This window comes from Bos indicus, chromosome 6 (assembly GCF_029378745.1).
Source record: "Bos indicus isolate NIAB-ARS_2022 breed Sahiwal x Tharparkar chromosome 6, NIAB-ARS_B.indTharparkar_mat_pri_1.0, whole genome shotgun sequence".
Taxonomy (NCBI): Eukaryota; Metazoa; Chordata; class Mammalia; order Artiodactyla; family Bovidae; genus Bos; species Bos indicus.
The window spans coordinates 94,777,005-94,796,122 of NC_091765.1; the positions used below are offsets into that span (position 1 = coordinate 94,777,005).

The following is a 19,118-nucleotide window of genomic DNA, read 5'->3' on the forward strand; positions in this document are numbered from 1 at the left end:
AAGCATATATGTTATACATACCAAGTAGAGTACGTAAAAATGGAGATATGAAAATAAAAAGTAAAACATGCCCTTCTCCCTATATGATCTACATAGAAAAGTAGTGTAATTGGTGAGGCATGTAAAATGTCTGAAGAATTTTGACAAATATATTTTAGGAAAATATCTAGGCTATGAGAATGCTACATTTCTATTATAAAAACTAATGTTTCCCTTAAACATTCAGTAAAGGTATTGTAGCCTCCCTAATATGTGCAAAAGAGGACTTCGGGATCCATTATAAACAGCAACAGTTACAACAAGATATCCCTCAGTTTTAACAAGGTAGTTACACCTCTTAATCAAGTGTGTGTAGCACAGAGAGCCAAATCCTAGTCCTAAAGGTTAGAAAATGTATGATGAAAAATTCCATAGACAGAATCTCAGTGTTCTGTATTTTAGAGGGAGTGAAGTAGGATTTTATGACAGTGGAGGGGTTGACTCCTAGTGGTTGGTCTGACCTTAACTGCCGATGTTAAAAAACACATCAAATATTTCTGCAGCATTTTCTGCTGTAATTTACTTATTTCCAGCCAAAAGTCTACTTCTAGGGTTCTTTTAAGTCATGAAGTTAAGTGTTCAATGAGTGAAGTTAGAGTCTGTTATAGCGTCATCACACTAAAAGGCAGAATTGCTGGATTTATTTCATTTTGTGAAAAGCTCACATCTTGAGAGTCCATGCTTGGTATTATGAAAATATACTTGAGATGTATCTTGCTCCAATTAACATTATCATGCTAGTCACTATAAAAAAACCCAAGGGCAGACTAGAGAAGTTGTTAGCTTCACTACTTTCAGAAGGCTGACCTGTAACCCAACCCATTGACTTCATCACAGCTTTCTTCCATGTAGAATAACGAATTTCACTTTCTGTGGCTTTGATCTGTGGTTCAAACCGTTCCATCATGATGGTTGACAAATCCTCAGGTTTCAGGCTCCAGACGTTCACCCCTTCTGCAGCTCCTGCTGCCATGGCAGCTCCCAGTGCCATTGTTTCAGGCATGGAGGCTTTTATTACTGGAATATGCAGAATGTCTGCTTGCAGTTGCATAAGAACTTTGTTGTTCGTCATTTCTCCATCCACCTGCAAATGACTGAGCGGAATTCCACAGTCACGGTTCATGGCATCCAGAATCTCTCGGGTTTGGAAACAAATAGCTTCCAATGCGGCAAAAGCAATATGACTCTTATTGGTGAACTGAGTGAGCCCACAGATGATCCCTCTTGCAGTGGGCTCCCAATAAGGTGCATATAACCCTGAAAAGGCTGGGATGAAGTAGCAGCCATAAGAAGTACCTACTTCTTTAGCAAGTTTTTCACTTTCTTCTGAGGTTTTTATAATTCCAAGATTGTCTCTCAGCCAGTGAATAACAGCACCGCCTATGGCCACAGAACCTTCCAGTGCATAAAAAACGGGCTTGTTTTTGCCTAGCTTGTAAGCCACTGTGGTCAGGAGGCCACATTCAGAAAACACGCATTTATGACCTGTATTACATAGTAAGAAGCAGCCTGTCCCATACGTGTTTTTGGCTTGTCCTTCCTGGAAGCACATTTGTCCTACTAATGCAGCAGACTGGTCCCCCAAGCATCCAGATATTGGCACACCTTCCAGGGTCCCAGTTTTCACTCGTCCATAGATCTCAGAAGAACTCCAGATATTTGGAAGAATGTCCATTGGAATTTCAAAAAAATCACACAGCTCTTTATCCCATTCTAAAGAATGGATGTTGAAGAGCATCGTCCTGCTCGCATTTGTTACATCTGTGCAATGGATACCTCCATCAACTCCTCCCGTCAGACTCCAGATAAGCCATGAATCAACAGTACCAAAAAGAGCTCTGCCTTCTTCAACAGCCTTTTGAGCTTTTCTCACATTGTCAAGAATCCAACGAAGTTTCACTGCGCTGAAGTAAGTGCTAAGTGGAAGACCTGTCTTGGACTTGACGAAGTTATTATTTCCTGGAATTTTTTTACTAAGAGTCTCAACAGTAGACTGGGTTCTTACATCAAGCCACATCACAGCATTATAGAGCGGCTCACCGGTTAATTTGTCCCAGACCACGGTGGTTTCCCTCTGATTGCTGACACCTATAGCCTTTATGTTGGATATATCAATATTCAGTTCTTGAAGTTTCTCACATGTTTTCTCTATACATTCATTAACAGACTGAAGAATTTGCTTAGGGTCTTGTTCTATCCATCCTTCTTTTGGGACCTCTTGGGTTAATTCCACTCGATGGTGACTAAGTACTTCTGATGTTTTTGAATTGAAAACCATAAAATTAGAGTAGTCCGTACCCTGGACCAAAGCCCCCACCAACGGACCCCCAGCTGCTGTCTTCGGAGCTGCCATGAAACCAGTGGGTCGGCTCAGCTGCTCTGGTGCCGTTTCTCGTTTCCCTGGTGATGGAGGTGTTGGTCGGGGAGGGGCACGCAGGACGTCAACAGCGTCAGGCTCATCATAAGGCGCCGGCGCCATTGACTGCCCGCTGCTCAAGGATACCTTTGCAGTGAAACCAGTGCTGCCTTTCTCACTTGATTCCTTTGGCCCAGGCTCAACCACCAGCCTCTCAATTATTTTTTAAGGAGATTTAGACTTTGAAGAGTAAGATATTTACCCACAGAATTATTGTACTTGTGCTCATCACTGTATTGCATGGATCCACATTAATGTTAACCATTTTCTTTCTGCCTGTAAGAGTTCCCTCATTATTGTAGTGTGGGTTTGTTGGAAATGCATTTTTTATTATTTTTGAATATCTGAAGAGGATTTAATCTACTATCTAAAGATATTTTCTATGGGTATAGAATTCTTAGCTACTTTTTTTTCTTAAATTTCAGTGTCTTGAAACTGTTGCGCCACCCTCTTTTGTGTTGTTTCAGGTGTAAAGTTCATTGTTAAACATTTTTAAAATGTCTGAAGCCCATGGGCCACAGCGAGAGATGCTGCAGGCCACAATTAAGACCGATCCAACTAAATATATTTGGGCTTCCTCCTAGCTCGGGTGGTAAACAATCCGCCTGCAATGCAGGAGACTCGGATTCTATCGCTAGGTCAGGAAGATCCCCTGGAATAGAAAATGGCAACCCACTCCAGTATTCTTGCTTGGAGAATCCCCATGGACAGAGGAACCTGGCAGGCTACAGTCCACTGCATTGCAGAGTGGACACAGCTGAGTGACTAAGCACAGTTCTTCTCTTACTGTCTTTAAGAGTTTTTTTTCTCTTTATCAATGGTTTTGGTCAGTTTTATGATGATACTACTTAGTATAGTTTTCTTATTTTCTGTGCTTGCTGCTCATTGAACTATTTGGGTCTATGGATTATGGATTTCATCAAATTTGGAAAACTTTGGGCCATTATTTCTATAAATATGCTTTATTTTCCCTTTCTTCTCTGCTTTAGGGACTCCCATGACATATATTGGTGTTATTCCAGAGTTTACTGATGTTCTACTCATTATTATAATTATATTCTCTTTCTGTGGTTCATTTTAGAGAGTTCCCACCGCTATGTTTTCAAATTTACTAGTCTTTTCTTCTCTTGTTTAATCTGCTGCTAATTCATCAAGTGTATTTTTCACCTCACACGCTGTCGTTTTCATTACTAGAAGTTCAATTGGATTTTTAAAAATATTTACTTAGGTTTTTGAACACATGGAATACAGTTAGAATAAATTTAATTTCAGTTTCTGCTAATCCTAACATCTGTGTCAGTTCTGGTTCAATTTTGACTGATTAATTTTTATCCTCATTATATCTTGTATTTCTCTGCTTCTTTGCATGCTTGATAATTTTTGATTAGGTGCCAAACATTGTGAATTGTTTGGATTGGATTGGTTGGTTTGCTGGTTATGTCTGTATTCCTATAGGCCTCAAGCTTTGTTTTGCGATGCAGTTAAGTTACATGGAAACAGTTTGATTCTTTTGAATCCTGTCTTTTAGATTTGCTATTAATAGGTGGAGTAGGACAGTACTTAATCTGGGACTAATTATTCCCCTTACCTCTGATAAAATCCTTCAGGGTACTTGAGCCAAGGCCCATGAAAAATGATATTTTTTTGGCCGGTAAAAATAGTCCCTATTCCCAGGCATGGGTAAATGCTGGATACTGTTGCCTTTAGTCTTTTAATATGCGTCTTTCCCCGGCCTCATGTAGCTTCTTTATACACATGTGCACTGATCAATACTCAACTGAATACTCAAAGGGGACATGCTGAAGGTCTCCCGAGTGCTCTTCCTGTGTAACTCTTTTCTTTCTGGTACCATGTCCTGCAACTCTAGCTGCCTTTGTCTCTCTGAATGCTCAGCTGTATCTCCTTACTACAGAGTTTACACTGAGCTTCACCTGGGTTTCCCTTCCCAGTGCTGTGGCCTCAAATTTCTCTTAAGTAACTAGGCTGGGGAAGTCATAGTATTCATGCTATTTGTTTCTTGCCTCTCAGAGATCACTATCCTTCATGGCCTGGTAGTCAGCATCTTATAAACTGCTGTTATGTAATTTCTGACTTATACGAACTGTTTCAAGTGTTTTATTCATTTTTAATTGTTTCAAATGATAAATGAAGATAAATCTAATCTCTATTACACCATCATTACAAGAGTGGAAGTCCACTTAATAGAAGCTGAAAGTTTCAGATCAATTGTAAAGTTGGTGAATAAATATTTATATGTTCATTAATTTAAATTTATGAAATGTCCAGTCCCTGGTGGCTCAGCGGGTAGAGAGTCTGCCTGCAATGCAGGAGACCTAAGTTCGATCCCTTGATCGGGAAGATCCCCTGGAGAAGAAAATGACAACCCACTCCCGTATTCTTGCCTGGAAAATCCCACTGACAGAGGACCCTGGGGGCTACAATCCATAGTCACAAACAGTCGGACACAACTGAGCGACGTCACTTTCAATCCATGAATGACAGTTTTTTGCATTGTGCCATAGGCTATACTTTTAAGTTAGCTCAAGGATGCAACTCATTTATTCTTAGTGAATCCAGCAGAACTAATAGAAAATACCATAAAAATCAGCAGCAATATTGTTATTTTACTATTTTAACTGGATCACATTTTTCTTTTAAGTAAACTCTTTTAAGGAAATCAGAAAAACAAAATTAGCAACCAGACTTAATTTGAATGGTAGGGGATTGAAATAATCAGAAGGTGGCACAGATTTTCCTGATAATATCTTTAAGTTTTAAAAATCAACCAGAGCTTTTCTAAGCAAAAATGTAGAGACAACACTTACTAGTATGCTTATTTACCATACAACGTTTTAATTCACATGGAACAGATTAAATTTTTTTCTTCCTAAATATTTGGCAATAGTAGACCTTCTGTATGTAGATTAATACATTCAATAAAAAAAAATTTGACCCAAAGTTTCTTCTCTACTTTTTCTCTCTCCTACCACTTCAGTATATACACACAAATATCCCAGTCATATTAGTTTTTGAGCGTGGTATACTTTAAGCATTTTGTGTTTAAGTAACATACATAAAGTCATCAGTTCTGTCTGTAAAGAACTTTGTTTGCATACTAGTTCCACTGTTAATAAATTACAGCTACTAAATAATCAGATAATAAGTATCTCAAATTAGTTTAGAAAGGAAAGTTGACCAGATTGATTTAACTTTCTTAGAGTAGTTATAAACTATTGGTGGATTTAACCAAAGCTGACTAGCAATGCTTTCTGTTTGCTTAAACTAACTCCGTTCTTTTTCCATTAAAAACATAAAAACTTGATTATTAGTCTGTAATAGCCTCCCTACATTTTAATTTAAACACCTCTGAAATGATCATTGGCACAACCTTATTTCTGAGGACGTTATACTTTACTAGGAAATTATTTCACTTTGCATCATATTCATACAAACGCAACTCCTGTAATGGTAGACATACTATTTAGAATAGTCCCCCCAAACCAGATATGTCTTGAAAAAGTCTTTTGATGTAAGATTGCTACAATTAAAGTTGTTAAATGAACTGACTTCCTATTATTATTTATTTACCTTTAAGGTCACTCTTGAATAGTGCATGCTCAGTCACTTTAGTCATGTCCAAAACTTTGCGGTCCCTGCCAGGCTCCTCTACCCGTGGAATTCTCCAGGCAAGAATACTGGAGTTGGTTGCCTTCTCCTTCTCCACTTCTATAGTGCAGTTACTTCTTAATATAAAATCTTTTAAATGATGTCCATGCTGTAAAATTTAAAATTTATTTGTAATATGACAGCTATCTTATGAGAGGCTGCTACATATGGGCTCTTTTTTAGACAATATTATAGTGACACAGGAAACATTCTTCCTAACCTCATTACAACGTCTAAGTTAAGAATAATCTTGACTACTTGTCTATGTTGGCATATCTTCCTTTGTACAAATCATTTTTAGAGAGCCATTCATTTAATTATTATTTTTCCCCTATCAATCCCACTAAATTATAAGTTCAATGAGGGCAGGTATTTTGGCTGTCTTCAGCATTTAGAACAGTGCCTGACCCTAAGCAAAAACTCAAGAAATACTTATTGAATGACTTAATGAGCACCACTATTTATGGTTCTCACTTTAATTAGCATAAACACAAGTTAATTTTAATTTTGGTTGCTGGATGGTTATTGGTTATTCATTTTGAAATCTAACATAATAGATTGATGAATAGATAAAAGAACAGGTAAATGAAAAGATACATAATAAAATAAGTATCATAACATATTAATTGTAGAATCTGTGTGGTAGACAAAATGTTGGTTCTTTCAACTTTTCTATGTTTGCCAATTTTTATAATAAAGTATTAATTTTCCCTCTTAGCTCAGTCGGTAAAGAATCTGTCTGCAATGCAGAAGACCTGGGTTTGATTCCTGGGTCCGGAAGATCCCCTGGAGAACGAAATGGCAACACACTCCAGTATTCTTGCCTGGAGAATCCCATGGACAGAGGAGCCTGGCAAAATATAGTCCATGGGGTCCCAAGAGTTGGACATGACTTATCAACTAAACCACTGCCATAACAAAATATTCAGTTCAGTTCAGTTCAATCGCTCAGTCGTGTCCGACTCTTTGTGATCCCATGAATCACAGCATGCCAGGCCTCCCTGTCCATCACCAACTCCCGGAGTTCACTGGGAAATGTAATACAAATAAAAAGCTGCAAAACAGTTAATAGAGATCTGTTTCTTACAGGTTCTTTGTTTGGAGGGATAATTGAAGAAAATAAAAGAGTCAATGCCAAGTTTATGTTAATCTGAGAGATTCTGTGGTGGCATAATCTACTTACAGTTGTTTGTCTCAAGGCAACTGTTAATTGTGAATCATTTTTTGTTAAAATATTAGCACTTTTATTGTAGGAATTTTCTTCTGCTTTTTGTAAACCTTATAAATCTTAGGAAGCCAGCTGCAGGTTTAACGCTTTGTTTGGTTTTTAACAAGGAATAACAGTCACTGAAGAGTGCTCATTGAAGAGTACTCTTTACAGTCTCTAGTGAATGAGAATCCATTTTGGAAGTTTTGGTTTTACCGAATTTGCATGTATCTCACCTTGCATTTGAGAGCGTGCACCCTGATGGTAAGGACACTGAATTATATCGATTGTGGCTAGGAAATTTAACATTTTTTAGGTTGTGTCATAACCAATGCATCATCACAGTTGGTAATCTTCAAAACACTGACGCATTTTTCTACATGCTGTTCCCAAATGTGCTGGACCAGCTGTTGAGAGCCACACCATCCAATCGCCTGGAAGACCTCTTCTTGGACCACAGATCACCGAACATACTATACCTCTTTGTTCTAAGAAAGAATGGAAAAATTAAAGAAGGCTACCATGGTTTATTACTCATGTTTTCTCTGTTAAGCACGGGCTATGGGAGTCACTTCATCCACATTAGGAGGTCTTGGCATTCTAGGTAAGCACTCATAACAGACGAGCCAGTGGGTTTAATATTCACAGCTATGAAAGTGATTGTATGAATGCTTGAATTTTGAAATTTTTGATTGTGTGTGTGTGTGTATGTGTGTGAGTTCTTTGTCATTTTCCCAGTGAAAATTGCCCTGACACTGATCTCAATGTTAATGTATTCCTGCTTACATTTGACTTTGGAATATGTTATGGCTAATTATCATTACACAGGATGAAAGATCAGAGCCCTGAGTGAGGTGCTTGGGTTTAGGAACAAAGGGAGGCCAATTCCGCAACCTGGCTGTAGGCCCAACAATTGTAATCAAACATCTTGAAACTGGTGGGGTCTTTGCCTCTATTTTTTTTTTCTTTTTCTTCCTCACTTTTTGAAAGGGGATAGTGGAAGGGGGTTAAGGGTTTGAAGGGGCTGAAATTTCCCCTTGAACATGATGTCAATATGTTGGCATGTCTCCTTTTATTAAGATGCCATCCAACTGATAACAAGTCCTGCTGTGTTTTACCAACATAAAAAATTAGACTGGAGACCGAGGAGCGGCAGGTGGCTTTTGGCACCAAGAAATAATCACACTTGATGTGGAAAGTAAAGTAAAAGGAGCCATCTGTTCACTGCAGGAGGACGTGAAAAATCACATTAACATATTGTCACTAACATCATGAAATACACAGTTAATAATAAATTTAGTTATCATGGCAAGTCGTGTTGGATACTTTCTCTGAAAATGTAGAATATGAAAGATTCTCTGTCTTGCCCACCCCATCTTTTTTTTTTTTTTTAAGAAAAAAAATAGACATTCAATCTTTACTTGGGATGTGTGTATATGTGACAGAGTTGAAGGGAAGAAAGTGTTTCATTTTAAAGCCTGGCTGTCATTGATTGTTGCTGACTAAGTGAGCAAGAGTCTTTCATGCAAATGGAATGAATCACTTACTTGATTCTGTCCGCTTATCATCCACCATGTTCTTCTGAGTGTTACCTGGATGGAGAAAAAGAGATGTAGGCAAGAAATTGGCTGTTTTTGATGTCACTTGCACAAGACCGAGCTTTGCAAACCTTTCTATGAAAGGCACAGAGGTGGCAGAGTGCTGCCTGAGAGGAGAATCAGAGGCCGCGACCTTCTCTTGAATGTCTAATGGGCATCTGAATCGGGCTTTCGTCAGTAAAGTGTTCTGCTGCGTACTGTCAGAGTGGATTTTATGTGTGATGCCTATACATATTTTACAAGAGAACAAATGTATTAAAGCACCACGATGGCAAAGTTTTCTTGCACTTTTTCTGTGCGTGTGTGGTTTACATAGGTCAACAAAATAAAGAAGCTGCAGAGGCTTGAGGTCAAACTAAACTTGAGCAAATTGGCGTCATTGTTGCTGAGCCATTGTTAGAGCCACCGTGTGTTCACACACCTTTTGCTGTGGCCGTGTGCTGTCTAGCCTCATAGCCATTGTTCACCATCACTGCAAATCTGTGACTCATCCACATTATTAGTAGCATTACTAATCTGATGATCTCAGTCTCACTATTTACAAAATTATACTTGTCATATAATAGGATTCTAATGAATAACTTGACCAAGAGTTTTTCTCTAGGTATGGTTGGTTGTTTATATCCAGTCGTTATCACTTTTGCTAGAGAGCGGCAATATATATAGATAATTTTAAGAACATCTATATGTAATTGTGTAAAGAGAATTAGAATAAAAATCAGGATTTTAGTTCCAGCTCTGACTCTAACTAGCTTTAGGATGTTTTGCAAGTTAAATTATCTCCTAGGCCCCTTTTTTCTTAGGGATAAAATTTAGGAACTCTAAAAAGGAACTTGTCCCTTCAAAAATTTAAAGATTTTAGAATATGTTGTCCAGTGAAACTTGATTTTTATTTTAAGTTAATAGAAAATGGTGTACAGTGAGCAGTTTGGTCATAAATGTGTGTGCTAAGTTGCTTCAGTCATGTCCAACTCTGTGCGACCCCATGTAGCCTTCGAGGCTCCTCTGTCCATGGGATTCTCCAGGCAGGAATACTGGAGCGGGTTGCCACTTCCTCCTCCAGGGATCTTCCTAACCTAGGGATGGAACCTGTGTCTCTTACCTTTCCTACACTGGCAGGCAGGTTCTTTACCATTCACTCCAGCTGGGAAGTCCTTGGTCATACATATTTACTCATACAACCCAAATGACCCTGGAAGGTAATGTGTAAATTTGGGTTGCCAGCTTTTATCCATTCAGTTGTGACGGCATTTGGAGAGAGATCTGCTTTGTTGAGGGGGAGGTCATTGTGGACTTGTCTGTTACATAGGTGATAGTCTATCACCAAAGGTAAATGTTACCCTGTATTCCTGACTTAGGTATAGACTCTGCCTCCTCACATAAGTCATCAGCGTGTCTCATGAATGGACACTTTTATCCCTCAGAAATGTTTCTTTAAAATGATACAATTTCTGTTATTTCAGTTAGAGGATCTGGGCACAGAATCCACTTAATTCTCTCCACTGGTCTTGAATCACATGCTGGTTCACCTTCCTGGACATCCTTCCTTCTCTCCTATACCACCTACCAAAAGGTCAACTCATTTTTCGGCTTCATGGAAACCTTTCTGACCCCTTAGCCTTAGTTTAGTCCCCCTGTACCTTATACTTCTCTTTTTCTAACAGCCATTGCTCTTGAATGAATTGTTTGCTGTATGCCATCTCTTCTGAACTATAAGCCTGGAAGATAGCCCCCGTCTCTCTATTATGGTCACCAGTATATACCAGGCATTATTGCTGTTTAGTCACTAAGTCATGTCCGACTCTGCAACCCCCATGAACTGCAGCATGTCAGGCTTCCCTGTCCTTCACCATCTCCCATAGTTTGCTCAAACTCGAGTCAGTGATGCCATCCAACCGTCTCATCCTTTCATCCCTTCTCCTTCTGCCCTCAATTTTCCCCAGCATCAGCATCTTTCCCAGTGAATTGGCTCTTCATACCAGGTGGCCAAAGTATTGGAGCTTCAGCTTCAGCATCAGTCCTTTCAATGAATATTCAGGGTTGATTTTCTTTAGGATTGAGTGGCTTGATCTCCTTGCAGTCCAAGAGACTCTCAAGAGTCTTCTTCAGCACCACAATTTGAAGGCATATATAGAGCATTTAATAAGTATCATTTTATTGATTGATAGTTGGTTACTCAGGTTTTATCAGGTTTAAGGGAATGAGTTTTTGGCATTAACATTATCCTGTATTTATCCCGAAAGTCTCTGACAAACTTTAGAGTGCTGTTCCAGGGGTTATCTGTGCCTATGGAGACACAGATAGAGCTAGACACTGTTTTAGGGTCCTTCTGGAGCAATTAAAATGTCTAAAGGACATCCTGGCCTAGACATCAAAATAGTTCATGGCTCTTCCAAGGCTCTTGGATTCATTTTTATAATAGCCTGAAATCATATATGGAACGAGTCGCCAGTCCAGGTTCGATGCATGATACTGGATGCTTGGGGCTGGTGCACTGGGACGACCCAGAGGGATGGTATGGGGAGGGAGGAGGGAGGAGGGTTCAGGATGGGGAATACATGTATACCTGTGGCGGATTCATTTTGATATTTGGCAAAACCAATACAATATTGTAAAGTTTAAAAATAAAAGAAAATGAAAAAAAAAAAAAAAAAGAAGTTGGACTATGTACTTAATAAATTCTCAGCTGGTCATGGAGCTGATCCAGTAGTCTGACTCTTCCAAAGCATTTAAATCTTACCTGGACAAGAATTCTTCAGTAGACTGGAATCCATCATTTTACCAAATCTTATTTGGCTTGGGAGAAACAAATAAGTTTAATTTTATGACCTGAAAACTACCAGAAAAATATGTTTTATAATGTCAAGTAAAAACTATATAACTCTTCATGTGTTACCTTGCCATAATATTTAGAATGAAATGAATTTGCCAAGTGACTAAGTATGTGAAATGATAAAATGAGTTACTGGTGTTCTTCCAAATTATTGTTAGAACTGATATTTAGATAAAGTCATGCATTTATTACATGGGAAATACACACTTAACTCATCTATTTATCATTTTAATAAATATTTACTGAAACATGTTTATCATTAAATGATATCAATAGTAGGAAACATACTTACTGCTCTATTGCTTTATTAACTGAAAATCTAATAAAAAAAGAGCCACTAAGAAGGAAAGTGAATAACCTTTCCTGTGATAGTCATCTAAAAAGGTAGATAAAACCAGGAAATCATAGTCAATGATACTTAATTATACTCTCTAGAAAGTTGCCAAATGTTTAGACTTAGGCTGGGACTACTTTACCACAATGCATAAAAATTACCTCAGACCCTCAGAGGCAGTGCACACTGACACGCATTTTCAGAATTGACAGTCTCCCTTACCCAGTAGATATTTCATTCCCTGCATGCTGGGCTGCTTTGCAGTTGTTGAAAACCAAGGCAGATGGGCACTCCAGTCAGCCTGAGGGGACAGGAATAGCACACTTCAGAGCACTGGGTGCCATGAGATACCTTTTCATCAGACAGGCTAATAGACCCATGGAGGCCAGGAGTTCAGTGGTATCCTAGAGGGGATTGCAGGTGGTCATCATTGAAGTGCCTGGTAGGCTTCCTGCTGACCCCTGATTTCACAGAGAGTGTTGAAAGTATAGCTCTTGCACTGTGACAGCCAGGCTTTGACATGAAATAGCATATTAGAGAAACTCCGATGGTTTTGCAGTATGGAAAACATTCAGAGGTTGATGCTGATGAAGCATTCTCGTGTTTCTCTCTCTCTCTCTCTTTATTAGGATAAGAACCCTTAATGTGATATCTACCTTCTTAGCAAACTTTTAAGTGTAAATTCTGTATTGTTATCTTCAGGCACAATGTTGTAACTTAGATCTGTAGAACTTATTCATCTTGCGTAACTGAACTTTTATACACATTGATCCAACTCTACATTTCTCTCTCCCCTCAGCCCCTGGAAACCACCATCCTGTTCTTTGCTTCTATGAGTTTGACTGTATTTGATAACTCGTATTGGTGGAATCACGCAGTATTTGTCTTTCTGTGACTGGTTTCTTTTCTGGTTTTGCTGGCTATTTCTGCACATCCTTAGAAATTGCATCTGTCAATAAGTACTCTTTGCTCTTCCTTCTCTGAAATTCTGAGGCATACAGTAACTCTTGATACAGCACTGTCCATTCTTTGATTACAGTGTAAGCTACCTAAGAGGACAAGATTGTTTGAGTCATTCTATAGTCTTAGTAGTGTCTTGCACATAAGAATAATAAATAGTTTATACTTTTGCAGTTCTTTTCCCTTCCTTCATTATTCAAGAACTGTTTACCAGGTATCAACTATTTAATAATTGCTGGGATAGCCTTGGGATAAAATTGGGAACTAGACAGACACAGCCCTTGTCCTTGTGAGGTTCTAGTGGTGAAGGGGGCAAAAACCGAGTAAATGAAGGTAAGCGAACTGCCAATTGTAGTAAGTGTTAATAAATGGCTAAAGCTGAATATAACTAGGGGTGGGAGAGGTGACTGGGTTTTCTGTTTTTCTTGGGATTTTTCTTTCCCATTTTTATCTTAGCTGTCCTGTCTTCCAAGTCAAATATTCCCAATTTCTTCTTTCAGGTGGAGGTATGTCTATAGAATAAGAACTATGAAAGGCTAACTACTGTTTTTATTTTATCTTTCCACTATACCTCTCCTGGGTGTGTATAAGGAAATTGCCTGCAAATAAGAAAGAGACCATGGCTTTTCAGTAACCAGATGCAGTATGCCCTACTAAGTACTACACATTCATATAGTATAATTCCAGATAGAATCACATTCTAATGTACTGTGGATTAGGACTTCAACATATGAATGGGGGGCGGGGCACAAACTCATATGTGTATGTGTGCTCAGTTGTGTCTGAATCTTTGTGACCCTGTGGATTATAGACTGCCAGGCTTCTCAGTACATGGGATTTTCCAGGCAAAAATACTAGATTAGGTTGCCATTTCCTTCTCCAGGGGATCTTCCCAACACAGGGATAGAAACCCCGTCTCCTGAGTCTCCTGCAATGGCAGGAAGATTCTTTTTTCACTAAGCCACATTGGAAGCATCAGTTCAGTTCAGTCGCTTAGTCGTGTCCGATTCTTTGTGACCCCATGAATCGCAGCACGCCAGGCCTCCTTGTCCATCACCAACTCCTGGAGTTCACTCAGACTCACGTCCATCGAGTCAGTGATGCCATCCAGCCATCTCATCCTCTGTCGTCCCCTTCTCCTCCTGCCCCTAATCCCTCCCAGCATCAGAGTCTTTTCCAATGAGTCAACTTGTTGCATGAGGTGGCCAAAGTACTGGAGTCTCAGCTTTAGCATCATTCCTTCCAAAGAAATCCCAGGGCTGATCTCCTTCAGAATGGACTGGTTGGATCTCCTTGCAGTCCAAGGGACTCTCAAGAGTCTTCTCCAACACCACAGTTCAAAAGCATCAATTCTTTGGCACTCAGCCTTCTTCACATTACAACTCTCAATCTATACATGACCACAGGAAAAACCATAGCCTTGACTAGACAGACCTTTGTTGGCAAAGTAATATCTCTGCTTTTGAATATGCTATCTAGGTTGGTCATAACTTTCCTTCCAAGGAGTAAGCGTCTTTTAATTTCATGGCTGCAGTCACCATCTGCAGTGATTTTAGAGCCCCCCCAAATAAAGTCTGACACTGTTTCCACTGTTTCCCCATTTGTCTGCCATCAAGTGATGGGACCAGATGCCATGATCTTCATTTTCTGAATGTTGAGCTTTAAGCCAACTTTTTCAGTCTCCACTTTCACTTTCATGAAGAGGCTTTTTAGTTCCTCTTCACTTTCTGCCATAAGGGTGGTGTCATCTGCATATCTGAGGTTATTGATATTTCTCCTGGCAATCTTGATTCCAGCTTGTGCTTCTTCCAGCCCAGCGTTTCTCATGATGTACACTGCATAGAAGTTAAATAAGCAGGGTGACAATATACAGCCTTGACGTACTCCTTTTCCTATTTGGAACCAGTCTGTTGTTCCATGTCCAGTTCCAACTGTTGCTTCCTGACCTGCATATAGGTTTCTCAAGAGACAGGTCAGGTGGTCTGGTATTCCCATCTCTTTCAAAATTTTCCACAGTTCATTGTGATCCACACAGTCAAAGGCTTTGACATAGTCAATAAAGCAGAAATAGATGTTTTTCTGGAACTCTCTTGCTTTTTCCATGATCCAGCGGATGTTGGCAATTTGATCTCTGGTTCCTCTGCCTTTTCTAAAACCAGCTTGAACATCTGGAAGTTTGTGGTTCACATATTGCTGAAGCCTGGCTTGGAGAATTTTGAGCATGACTTTACTAGCGTGTGAGATGAGTGCAACTGTGCGGTAGTTTGAGCATTCTTTGGCATTGCCTTTCTTTGGGATTGGGATGAAAACTGACCTTTTCCAGTCCTGTGGCCACTGCTGAGTTTTCCAAATTTGCTGGCATATTCAGTGCAGCACTTTGACAGCATCATCTTTCAGGATTTGAAATAGCTCAAGTGGAATTCCATCACCTCCACTAGCTTTGTTCGTAGTGATGCTTTCTAAGGCCCACTTGACTTCACATTCCAGGATGTCTGGCTCTAGGTCAGTGATCACACCAATGTGATTATCTGTCATGAAGATCTTTTTTGTACAGTTCTTCTGTGTATTGTTGCCACCTCTTCTTAATATCTTCTGCTTCTGTTAGGTCCATACCATTTCTGCCCTATATCAAGCCCATCTTTGCATGAAATGTTCCCTTGGTATCTCTAATTTTCTTGAAGAGATCTCTAGTCTTTCCCATCCTGTTGTTTTTCTCTATTTCTTTGCATTGATCGCTGAGGAAGGCTTTTTTTTTTTAATCTCTTCTTGCTATTCTTTGGAACTCTGCATTCAAATGCTTATATTTTTCCTTTTCTCCTTTGCTTTTCTCTTCTCTTCTTTTCACAGCTATTTGTAAGGCCTCCCTAGACAGTCATTTTGTTTTTTTGCATTTCTTTTCCATGGGAATGGTCTTTATTCCTATCTCCTGTACAATGTCACGAACCTCAGTCCATAGTTAATCAGGCACTCTATCAGATCTAGGCCCTTAAATCTATTTCTCACTTCCACTGTATAATCATAAGGTATTTGATTTAGGTCATACATGAATGGTCTAGTGGTTTTCCCTACTTTCTTCAATTTAAGTCTGAATTTGGCAGTAAGGAGTTCATGATCTGAGCCACAGTCAGCTCCTGGTCTTGTTTTTGCTGACTGTATAGAGCTTCTCCATCTTTGGCTGCAAAGAATATAATCAATCTGATTTTGGTGTTGACCATCTGGTGATGTCCATGTGTAGAGTCTTCTCTTGTGTTGTTGGAAGAGGGTGTTTGCTATGACCAGTACATTTTCTTGGCAAAACGCTATTTGCCTTTGCCCTGCTACATTCTGTATTCCAAGGCCAAATTTCCCGTTACCCCAGGTGTTTCTTGACTTCCTACTTTTGCATTCCAGTCCCCTATAATGAAAAGGACATCTTTTTTGGGTGTTAGTTCTAAAAGGTCTTGTAGGTCTTTGTAGAACTGTTCAATTTCAGCTTCTTAAGCATTACTGGTTGGAACATAGACTTGGATTACCGTGATACTGAATGGTTTGCCTTGGAAACGAACAGAGATCATTCTGTTGTTTTTGAGATTGTATCCAAGTACTGCATTATGGACTCTTTTGTTGACCATGATGCCGACTCCATTTCTTCTGAGGGATTCCTGCCCACAGTAGTAGATATAATGGTCATCTGAGTTAAATTCACCCATTCCAGTCCATCTTAGTTCGCTGATTCCTAGAATGTTCACGTTCACTCTTGCCATCTCCTATTTGACCACTTCCAATTTCCCTTGATTCCATTCCAGGAACATTCCAGGTTCCTATGCCATATTGCTCTTACAGCATCAGACCTTGTTTCTATCACCAGTCACATCCACAACTGGGTATTGTTTTTGCTTTGGTTCCATCCCTTCATTCTTTCTAGAGTTATTTCTCCACTGATCTCCAGTAGCATATTGGACACCTACTGACCTGGGGAGTTTCTCTTTCAGTATCCTGTCATTTTGCCTTTTCATACTGTTCATGGGGTTCTCAAGGCAAGAATACTGAAGTGGTTTGCCATTCCCTTCTCCAGTGGACCACATTCTGTCAGACCTCTCCACCATGACCTGCCTGTCTTGGGTGGCCCCACATGGCATGGCTTAGTTTCACTGAGTTAGAAAAGGCTGTGGTCTATGTGATTAGACTGACTAGTTTTCTGTGAGTATGGTTTCAGTGTGTCTGCCCTCTGATGCCTCTTGCAACACCTACCATCATACTTGGGTTTCTCTTACCTTGGACGTGGGTGGGGTATCTCTTCACGGCTGCTCCAGAAAAGCGCAGCCGCTGCTCCGTACCTTGGATGAGGGGTATCTCCTCACAGCCGCCACTCCTGACCTTGAATGTGGAGTAGCTCCTCTCAGCCCTCCTATGCCCTTGCAGCCACTGCTCCTTGGATGTGGGGTTACTCCTCTAGGCTGCCGCCCCTGACCTCGGATGTGGGGTAGCTCCTCTCAGCCACCCCCACAGAGAAGGATAGGTATTAACTGTTCTCTAAAATAATGAAGGAGAAGGCAATGGCACCCCACTCCAGTGTTCTTGCCTGGAGAATCCCAGGGACGGGGGAGCCTGGTGGGCTGCCGTCTATGGGGTCGCACAGAGTCAGACACGACTGAAGCGGCTTAGCAGCAGCAGTAGCAAAATAATGAAATTAGGAATTCTCTAATACCATATACAAAAATAAACTCAATGGATTCATCACCTAAATGTAAGACTGGATACTATAAAGTTCCTCGAGGAAACTATAAGCAGAACACTGTTTGACATAAATCATAGTAATGTTTTTTGATTTTTTTTTTTTTTTTGGCTCTGTCTCCTAAACCAAAGGAGATAAAAGTAAAAGTGAAGAAATACAGCTAATTAGACTTAAAAATTTTTGCATAGAAAAGGAAATCAGCCTTGAAACAAAAAGACAACCTACTGAATTGGAGAAAATATTTGCAAATGATATGACCAACAAAGGTCCATCTAGTCAAAGCTATGGTTTTTCCAGTAATCATGTATGGATATGAGAGTTGGACTATAAAGAAAGCTGAGTGCCGAAGAATTGATGCTTTCGAACTGTGGTGTTGGAGAAGACTCTTGAGAGTCCTTTGGACTGCAAGGGGATCCAACCAGTCCATCCTAAAGGAAATCAGTCCTGAATATTCATTGGAAGGACTGATGTTGAAGCTGAAACTCCAATACTTTGGCCACCTGATGTGAAGAACTGACTCATTTTAAAAGGCCCTGATGCTGGAAAAGATTGAAGGCAGGAGGAGAAGGGGATGACAGAGGATGAGATGGCTGGATGGCATCACCGACTCAATGGACATGGGTTTGAGTAAACTCTGGGAGTTGGTGATGGACAGGGAGGCTTGGCGTGCTGCAGTCCATGGGGTTGCAAAGAGTTGGACATGACTGAGAGATTGAACTGAACTTAACTGATGACCAATAAAGGGTTAATATTCAACATGTATAAACAAAGCATACAACTCAACATCAAAAAAACAAACAACCTGATCAAAAAATGGGCGGAAGAACTGAATTGATATTTTTCCAAAGAGTAAATGCACATAGCCAACAAGCACATGAAAAAATGCTCAGTATCACTGATCATTAGAGAAATGGAGCTCAAAACCAGTGAGACATCACCTCACACCCATCAGAATGTCTATCATCAAGAAGACCACAGATAACAAACATTGGCAAGGGTGTAAAAAATGGGACCCCTTGTACACTGCTGGTGGGAATGTAAATTGGTGCAGCCGCTGTGGAAGACAGTATAGAGGTTTCTCCAAAAGCTAAAAATAGAACTACTCTGTGACACAACAGTTCCACTCATGGGAAGAGCAAAAAACACTAATTCAAAAAGATACATTTACCCCAGTGTTTATAGCAGCATTATTTACAGTAGCCAAGATATGGGAACAACCTAAGTGTCCATCAGCAGAAGAAGGGATAAAAACTTTTGGTATATATATACAATGGAATATTACTCAGCCATAAAAAGAAATGAAGTTTTGTCATTTTTAGCAATATGGATGAACTTAGAGGGCATTAGGGTA

General features: G+C 39.8%; 1 protein-coding gene and 1 long non-coding RNA gene across 2 annotated transcripts in view; one reads left to right on the plus strand and one right to left on the minus strand.

Annotated features, from left to right (window-relative positions):
- Positions 1-369: 369 nt before the first annotated feature.
- On the minus strand, positions 370-2,434 carry GK2 (glycerol kinase 2). Its single transcript, XM_019962167.2, has one exon. It carries the CDS (start codon positions 2,390-2,392, stop codon positions 728-730), a length of 1,665 nt encoding a protein of 554 aa, XP_019817726.1. The 5' UTR covers positions 2,393-2,434; the 3' UTR covers positions 370-727.
- Positions 2,435-2,500: 66 nt separating this feature from the next.
- Positions 2,501-19,118, plus strand: part of LOC139183658 (uncharacterized) — a 30,156-nt gene continuing 13,538 nt past the window's right edge. The window contains exons 1-2 of the long non-coding RNA XR_011567250.1: positions 2,501-2,644; positions 7,736-7,932. This is a non-coding gene — a long non-coding RNA (uncharacterized lncRNA). The remainder of the gene's footprint in view (positions 2,645-7,735; positions 7,933-19,118) is intronic.

Coding starts and splice junctions, on each gene's coding strand:
- GK2 (XM_019962167.2), bottom strand. CDS start 2,392: ATGGCAGCTCCGAAGACAGCAGCTGGGGGTCCGTTGGTGGGGGCTTTG.